The sequence below is a fragment of the Mirounga leonina genome, unplaced genomic scaffold (assembly GCF_011800145.1).
Source record: "Mirounga leonina isolate KUSES-001 unplaced genomic scaffold, KU_Mleo_1.0 Mir_418, whole genome shotgun sequence".
In the NCBI taxonomy this organism is placed as follows: domain Eukaryota; kingdom Metazoa; phylum Chordata; class Mammalia; order Carnivora; family Phocidae; genus Mirounga; species Mirounga leonina.
This window is the reverse complement of record NW_023270739.1, coordinates 23,431,369-23,440,477: the sequence shown is the minus strand read 5'-3', so window position 1 is coordinate 23,440,477 and position 9,109 is coordinate 23,431,369. Positions and strand designations below refer to the sequence as shown.

Here is a 9,109-nt window from a genome sequence, read left to right as displayed (position 1 = left end):
ATCATGACCTGAGCCGAAGCCAGACGCTTAACGACTGAGCCACCCAGGCGCCCGATAAGGTGACTTTTGAGACCTGACCATCTATTATGTCAGTTGTGTGCAAGACTGTGGAGTTCCTGTGTTAAAATACTACTTTCCTTAGGTAACCCCCTAAGTGATGCTATTTTCCATCTCCAGGCCGCTTTATTGTTTACCCACAGCAAACATGGCGGAAAAGGCTTCAGTCCGACACTTGTCCCCTCCCCCCAATAATGATGGCTACAGCACTTCCTGTGTTTGCCCTTAAGAAAGATGGAGACAACACTTCCTGTTCACGGCTTTCGCCTTCAACAAAGATGGTGCTTATGGTACAGGTTCCCTAACAGTCTGGATTCCGGTTGCGGTTTCTTTCTTTTTTTTTTTTTTTTTTAAATATACGTGTTTGCAGACGTAAGTAACAGGAAATCAGAAACCCCGTATCCATTTTTTCTCTAAGGCCCCGCACGGTGGAGCCTGCGGCCTGGGCCCTGCGTGGCTCCCCGCCCCCGCTAATTTGTTCGCAGCATGTCCGAGCCGGGCCCGGGTTGGGGTGGCGGTAGGGATGCCGGGGGCCGCTACCCCTTCCGTCCGCTCTGAGGATCATTGCCAGCACCCACTTCTGAGCTTGTCGGATTGCCCCGAAAATTCCTCCCGGTTCTTCCTGTTCGTAACACAACAGGACTTCAGCTGGCGAGGCAGGGAACAAAAAGTTCCAGATGGGCGTTGGCAGCCAAAAGCGCACACCCTGCCCCTCACCTGCCACCGCCCGGACTTCCCCGACTTCCCCGAGGGCTGCTCGAAGGAGTGGGGTCGGGTCGCCGGCCGCTTGTACTTTCTGTGGGTGCCTGGAAGCGCCATCTGCCGCCTCCCCCCACGCCGCGCCGCTGCTTTACCTTCATGGCCTCCGCACCAGCGCCCTCAAGCCGGGGCAGTGGTCTTGAACGCAGGCCTTAAAATCGTGCGTGGCTACTGACCAGGGCTGGCGTGTGGACATTTTTTCCTTGTAAAGAAAAAATAAGTCCCCACCAAATGTCCCATACGTGTGTGGTCCGGGCAGTGTTGTGATAGGGTTTCGGAATCCTTAGAGGGCAGGGGTGGAGTCTGTGACCATATATAAGGTTTACTGTAGAGGCACACACAATAAATATTTTTCTTGGAGGTGAGGGTGTATAGGGCTTTTCTCTTAAAGGAAAAGAACCTTAACTTAGTGGTACCTACCGGTTTCGGGCGCCCACTCCCATTGCTATGCAGGTTCAGCAAATGCCCATGGTCAGAAGAGCACCTGCATGCTTATTGGCAGCTTCCTTGGTATTGGGGTATATCTGATGAAGGCTATGCTAAAATAAAGGCACCGTGTCTTTTTAAGTATGTTAAAATGAAAAGCTGCTCTGTAATTTTCAAAGTTGCTTTTTAAGCAGGGTCCATGGCCCAGTTTTTTCCAAATCTCTTGATCAAGCAAGGAATGGAGCTAGGATTCCATTGTGTGGAAAGCAAAAGTAGAAAGGATGATTCGTATTCAGGGTTGTTCATTATCTTCGGAAACATTCAAAATTACTTCGCTTTGGCTTAACAGCTGTGTACCAAACACCACGGCCTGGCACCCTGCTAAGGTTCCAAGTTGTACCTGACCTTAAGGAGCTTGCACCGCATGTAGGACACTGTCTTTAGGGGTTGGTGAGCTCCCTGTAATCTGAGCTACTATTTTGTCTTCTCCCAGGGAGAAATGGAGGCTAGAGACAAGCAAGTGCTTCGCTCCCTTCGCCTGGAGCTGGGTGCGGAGGTACTGGTGGAGGGACTGGTTCTTCAGTATCTTTACCAGGAAGGGGTCCTGACAGAAAACCATGTTCAAGAAATCAAAGCTCAAGCCACAGGCCTCCGGAAAACAATGCTGCTGCTGGATATCCTACCTTCCAGAGGTCCTAAAGCATTTGATGCATTCCTAGATTCCTTGCAGGAATTTCCCTGGGTTAGGGAGAAGCTGGAGAAGGCAAGGGAAGAATCCATAACTGAGCTGCCTGCAGGTAGGCCTCAAAAAGATCACTGCAAACCAGGTGCAAAATTGTCAAAACTGTGTCCTTTGGATGTGAAGGTGGGGTTTTAGGCTGGGGGTGGGTAAGGAGTTTGGACTGAGGCACAGGGTGTTGGAGGCACGGGATGAGGAGGTGGAATTAGGAAGTGCAGGGAAGGAAGAATGAGCTGTGATCAAGAGGGTGAGGAGGGAGGTCAGAGAATACATTTAGAAAATGCTTCCAGGGAAACTTGGCAAGTCACTTGGGAGGCATGTTCTCATCTGAGAGCCAGGTCATATCTCAGCGCTTGGCATTGGGAGCCATTTGGAAAGTGCAGATGGGAAAGCAGGCTTTAGGCTTACTGATAACTGATTCGTGGGGTGCCAGAGCTGCTGGAAAAGGTCAGCTTCATGAAGGAGGAGACAGCCTCTAGGAAGGCACGCCTTGCACCTGTTCCCTAGGCTATCCTGCATGGCCAAAGGGGATTATTTTGAAAGCTGGTTAAGTAAATTTTTAAAGGTTATTGATTTAAAGTCAGTCTTTTTTAGTTTGGCTTTTTTCAGACACCCAGAGCATTTACTGTTATAAGAATAGTAGTTTGGGGAGGGTCGCATTTTGATTTTAAAGAAAGTTGGAAGCTATGGAGAAGAGAAACAGTCCCAGTGCTACGAGCCTGGCTTGTAGCAGGAAGAAGATGTGATGTGAAACATTTTCCCTCTTAACAACTCCATGACTTTTACTGTTTTATAAAGCTGGAGGAGCAGAGAACTGAACTGCCTGAAAAAAAAAAATCTATAAATAAAATAAAATTAATTAATTAAAAAAGAAAATTAAAAAATAAAAAATTGAAAGTTGACTTTGCAAATTTTGGAATAGTTAGGAAATCAACATTCTCCGGAGATTTTGAAAGCAGTGATAGTTAGAACTCCTCCCAGACAGTGGTCCTCAGACTTTGTTGTTGCAGTTTTAAAAATACCAACAAAACTGGTTAAAAAAAAATGCCAGTAATAAAAGACCAATTTTATTATTTTCGCCCCATGGACCTCATATTTTGTTTTTGTTTTGGGGTTTTCTTTTTCATGGACCTCATATTTTGAATGATTTTTCAGACCACAGTTACTAACTAATCATGATGAATCCTTCTATTTTTATTAATGACATATGTCTGAATATCTGCTCTGCGTGAGGTAACCACTGAACTTAGGAAAGCTTGGTTAAATCCCAGGGGAAGAAAGCAAACACATTTTCATTTTCTAGCATGGCCGAATTACAGGTAAATGTGTTTTAGGCTTTTTGAAATACTGAAAGTAGCTGTCCTTTCCGGGCCCCAGGACTTTTCAAGTTCGAGTGTCCTTACAAAATTAAATACTTCAGATGTGTGAACAAATCCAAACTAAAGTATCTAAGACATTTCTACCACTTTACTGAAAGCAGAATAAATAACAAAGACCTGGGGACACATTAAGAGAAGTATTAGGGTATCCGGTGTCTTTTCCTCGTATTTGACTTAGAGATTCCTCTTGGCACCAGATAGTTGGAAACAACAAAACAAGCGAACCGAAACCCCGTTACTACCAAAATATTTCATTTAATTTTACAATCATTTTGGGTGATGTAACTCATCCTGTTGTATGTTGTTCATAGAGGTGTGACCCCATTTTAATTTTTTCAGATTTATTTAGAGAACAAGAAAAAAATTATGATGTTTTTTACCAAATGGTGAAAGTTACATGGAAGTTGAGGGACAACTAAAGTTTTTTAAAGTAAGCAGAATGAAACAGTATAATGTGAGAAAAAATTGAGTGTGTCTGCATGAAAAATATTAATTTGTTAGTTCTGTGGAAGTGTTCAAATGGAAGGATAGGTTGGCTGCTGTACAAATTTTAAGTACTCTTGTTTTACTTTTTGTCCGAGTAACACGGCTATTGAAAAATGTTTTCAAGAGAGTTTGATTTACATACGTTTCTATATACCTTCTGCAATGATAATAACATAAACTTACTTTTAAAATAAGTTTTGTTAATTATTGAGTATTTTAAGTAAGATTATAAAATACAAGTAAGGTATGGAGAATAATGGTTCAGTGAACATCTGTCTCCCCATTACTCAGTTTTAAAAAAATATATTACCATTGCCTTTGAGGACCCTGGGTGTTCCTTCCTAGGCCTACCTCGGCCCCAACCCCTACTTACTGGTAAATCCTGAATTTGAAGTTTATCATTCGATTCTTCACTTTGTAGTTTTCTCCCTCATAAAAATCACTTTTAAAATCCACTTACGGAAAATCTGCAATACCATAAGTTTTAGCAAGATATATAAAGATACAAATAAAAAATATAATGTGTGTGAGAGAATAGGGGATGGAGGAAATGATAGACTTAATTTAAATTAACTAATTAGTTAATTATTTGGGAAAGATATATTTTAACAGCCTTCTCTTATTTGGGACCTTAAACTTTTAATGTTTAATTAAGTTGATGGTGATATTTTAATTCTAAAATTCATTGGGAGTTAATTAATTGAAAACCTAAGTTTTGTTTTGTTTTGTTTTTTTGAAAATCCTGGACTGTCAGAGTTGATATGCCTTCAATTTAATATTTCTGTAAAAAATGCTGATGGACGCAGAGGTCTATTTCCCAGGACCCTGTGCTTCTCCATTGTTGTAAGAGTAATTTTAATAAGCTTTTAAAAAGACCATTTAAATTTTTATAAAGGCATTTTTGAATTTTGAGGAACTAAACTGTAGGAAGATGTGGTGCTTATATATTATGTGTATATGTTAACCTTGTCTGATCTTTTGCTCATTTTCATTGTCATTATTAATTAATTTGTGTAGATTTGGTGGTCTCCTCCTGGGATGTCTGAGAACCAACGGGCAGAAATGGCTTTCTCTTTGGCCAAAAGGCCGAAACGTCTCCAAGAATGAACTGATTTAATTTTATTAAAAAGTGTTCTTGTTTTGGGCTTCTCAGAGAATCCTGGTTTCCTCTTTGCTTGTTTAATTTCTGTGTTTCACTTGTAAATTTTGATATTTGGTGATAGATCCTACTTAGTTGCTTTTTATTAGAGAAGAATCCAGTTGTATCTTAATCTTCTCTGGTCTCTTAAACTACTCCCAGCAAATCCCAAAACATAGAAGAGCACCTTAAACCTTTGGTTCTTTCAGAGCCTACCTAGCTGATGGGTCTTCCTATTTATGTTTAAAAAAAAAAAAAGTCTAAGATGTTAATGCATAATTGATTTTGTGTTTTTCTCACCCTGTGAGGACTCTTATATTTTAGAAGAGAAATTCTGGCAATAAAATTACTTAATCCAGCTTGGCACTGCCGAAGGGACACTTCACAGTGTGTCCGTTGCTGGCCAAGGTCGCAGAGTAGACAGTAGATCAGCTGGCAATCGTCTGTGGGCTCCTGTCTGGTCTTTTAGGAGATGAGAACAGTGCTGAGTCTGGGTGTAGGCAGCGTGTGCCTACCTGCTTGCTTTCTACTGCTCGTGGGCCCTGTCTGCTAACAGGCTCTCCCTAGTGCCTGAGCTAGTCTGGGTCTGGAAAAGAGGTTTATGGCAGCCCTGGTCCCACCAGCTGGTGGGACTTAGGCTAAGTCATGGTGGGAGTGACTCCTGGGCTCCAGGACTCCCTGTTCCACTGTGTTGGCCTTGTTTGTGGGACTGGGTCTCTGCTGTGATTCTCACTTACCAGTCAGCCTGGCAACTTTGCCTTTAATTCCAGTCTTACGTTAGGCTTGGGAGTTTCCCCCCCCCCCTTCTCTGTAGGCTAGATTCTGGCCTTACGTCCTCTTAGCCACTGGCGAGGATGAAGGACAGATGTCTTGGAACACAGCTCAGTGCCTCGTATGTTAGCATCAGATGCCTCAACACTCTCGCCTCCTGAGGCTGTTTGCTTCAACTTTGCCTGCGCTTGAGCCGGTCCTCACCGCAGACCCTATGCCCTGACATTGGCTGCCCTCACTGGCGCAGGATGCAGGGCTGGTCTGTTTTCCCTCTAGCCAAGAGCTCCAGGGCTCAGCCTGTTCCTCTCGGAGCTGGCCCTGTGTGACCATGCAGAGGCACATCAGCTCCTCTCTCAAGATCTACTCTGGCTCTCAGATGTATACTTGGATGCATCTAAAGTTATGAGCAATAATGGCAAAAACCTTAGGGATTGTAATAGGTTTACTGGAGAGATTTCTAGCCTGGGATTCTCCAATCATACCATGAATTGGCCCTACTCTGCGTATAATAAGTTCGGTGTTGATCTCAGTTCATCTAGCTTGTGGTCTCTCTAGGCACTTCTGCTGTGGCTGGGTAGAGTTCACTTTGTGGCATCCTGTGTACTCAAGAGGGAGTGGTGGGTCAGCATCCATGGTAGGACCCTTCCCTGTGGTAAGGGCAGAGTCTGCAGAGATTCCCAGGGTGATTATCATACGCAGCCTGAGGACCAACTAGATACCAGGCACTAGGAAATAAAGACATGTGAAAGATCTCCAGATCAATTGAGGGGATTCATTTATTCACTAAGGAAATATTGAGTATTGACATCAGGTACTAGGATGTTGGGAAACAAAGCCCCAGCTCTTCTAGAGCTCACCATATGCTGTAGTCTGATGGGGATAGACAGAAGTGAATGAGTGAATACTACCGCTATGAAGAAAAACAGTGTCTGGTGGTGAGGAAGGGCTTCGCACATCGTACAGGGTGGTCAGAGAAAGCCTCTCTACCGTGAGGATGTGGAGCAGAGACCTGAATTCTGCAACAGAGTGGGTACTTGGAGGAGGACCGTTTCAGATAGAGGGGACCACAGAGACACAGGCCCTCCGGTGGGAGCCCTCAGTGACAGTGTGGCTAGAGCCCAGGCCTGTCTGGGATAAGAACCTTCCTCACGGAGAGCTGAGTCACGCCACACGTCAGCAAAGGCCCAGTCTCGACCATTCGTTGTTGTGCTTCCCAAATCGTGAGATGTGTGCACAGCCATGATCTTGGGTGGTTCTCAAAATGATTTTAGATGAAATGCAGATATGGGAGTGAATCACATGGTGAGAGAGTCATTTCCTTTTTCTTTCTGTTTCAATCCTGATGACATCCAGGTGAGAGCCTCCCTTTGCTGTAGCATCTCTCTTGACACTTGCCAGTTTTTCTTTTTAACAAAGAGAAGAAGCTCCTTATGTCTCATGCCTTCGGTGGACAACAGTATTTCGCTGGAATTGAGTTAGTTGCCTTCTTTCCCTTGCATTAGTCTAATGGTTTCCTTCCATTTATGGCAAGTAAAACTGTTTTCTATTTATGAAGCTACTTTTAAAAAGACATTGCTTTTACTTAAGTAAAAATGAGCACATAAAGAAAAATACTAGGAAAATAATGGTATGAAGATGTGGCAAAAATTGTAAAGATGCATTTCATGCATTTTTTCATTTAGAAAGCCAGGAGTTTGGGGCAGGAGCTGTCCCCTGGTTGCATAGTTGGGGAAGGAAGGCTCCAGCTCTAGTTCAGATAGAAAATGGTGCCAAATTCAAGGTCCTTTATTGTTTTGCTCCTTCAGATTATGCATAGTGACCGGGAATTGGTTAAATTTATTAGTAGAATTGCCAGAATGACTTAATTTTACGTTTTGTAAATTATAAACATGTTCGGAGTCAGCAAGATGGAGACATATTCTGGTATCCCAGAATTTTAGGCCGCGAGAGACTCACAGATCATCTAATTTTTCTGTGAAAAAGCTGAGGCCTATGGAGATTAAGTCAACTTGCCCATGATTACATAGTTAGTTGATGTAATTTATTGCCAAACTAGAATCCAGGCTTCCAGTCTTGATTTAGGATTTTTTCTGCTATGCAGTCTTGACTTCCCACTGGGTTTGAAATGGAATTATATTTTGCTGTAGCATTAATAATTGAAATGAGCTTTTAAACAATTGTACTAATGCTTTTTTTTTTTTTTTAAGATTTTATTTATTTATTCATGAGAGACAGAGAGAGAGAGAGAGAGGCAGAGGGAGAAGCAGGCTCCCAAGGAGCAGGGAGCCCGATGCGGGACTCGATCCCAGGACGCTGGGATCATGACCTGAGCCGAAGGCAGACGCTTAACCATCTGAGCCACCCAGGCGCCCCTGCTTTTGTTTGTTTTAAGAGGAAAATTTTCAAGGGCTTTTAGAGGTATACTGGGATAAGATTTTGCTAAAATATTTTATTTTTATTAATGCTAATTTTAATCATTTAAAAGGAAATTTTTATAGTTTAGTACTGCATTTTATCAGAAGATTCCCCCTGCCCTGCTCCTGCAAGGTTGACATAAAGGAAGAGCAGAAGACTTTTATCGAGTATTTATGGGACTGATGAAATAATGCATCTGTTGGCAGCTAATTGTAGCTCTTTCTAGGAATAGCAAACCATGTGACAGGCCTCTCCCCAGCAGGGATGCCTCCATTTCACTTTAAAAAATGGATTTAATGTTCTTTTCTCTTAGAAATTCTCACTGTGCTTTTTTCTCCCTCCTGTGGATGTATGGGCCACTTGGCTACATCAATCACCCTATTGACTTTTGTGGTTCATTTCGCTTAGTCTTTCTCAACCCTGGCTTTAAAAAAACTACTGATCCCTAGACTTTGACGTAGGCCAGTTCATGCCAAAATCTGTGGAGGTGTGATTTGGGCAGTGGTATTAAGACACACACACACACACACACTTATAAACACACATACACACACATGTGCACACGTGCAAGCGCAGGAACATGCATGAACGCCTCATGAAGTTATTTTAAAGTGCAGCCAGGGTTGAGAACCTTGAAATCTGACCAGCTGAGTAGGCGGGTGGCTCCTTTGTCACTTGTTGCTCCCCAAGCATGAGCTTCCCAAAGTTATGTATTTGCTTGAAGAGTTGTTCTTGTTTTCTGGTGAGGTGAAGTGGAAAGGTGGTAGGAATGGATACAGAAAGATATGTAGTTTTGTTTTGATTCCGTAATCATAAGTGTTTTTAATTTTTTGAGTTTCTTGAACGTTATTGCTCAAGAATGTCCCAGAATCCCGGACCCCACACAGGTGTGTGATTTGCTACCAGTACTAAAATCCATTAGAGCTCTGTGGGGATACA

At 42.9% G+C, this 9,109-nt stretch overlaps 1 protein-coding gene across 1 annotated transcript in view; it reads left to right on the top strand.

Moving 5' to 3' along the window:
• Nucleotides 1-292: 292 nt before the first annotated feature.
• Nucleotides 293-9,109, top strand: part of CRADD (CASP2 and RIPK1 domain containing adaptor with death domain) — a 173,388-nt gene continuing 164,571 nt past the window's right edge. The window contains exons 1-2 of the mRNA XM_034987841.1: nucleotides 293-429; nucleotides 1,736-2,039. Coding sequence (XP_034843732.1) covers nucleotides 1,742-2,039 — 298 coding nt within the window. The 5' untranslated portion in view covers nucleotides 293-429; nucleotides 1,736-1,741. The remainder of the gene's footprint in view (nucleotides 430-1,735; nucleotides 2,040-9,109) is intronic.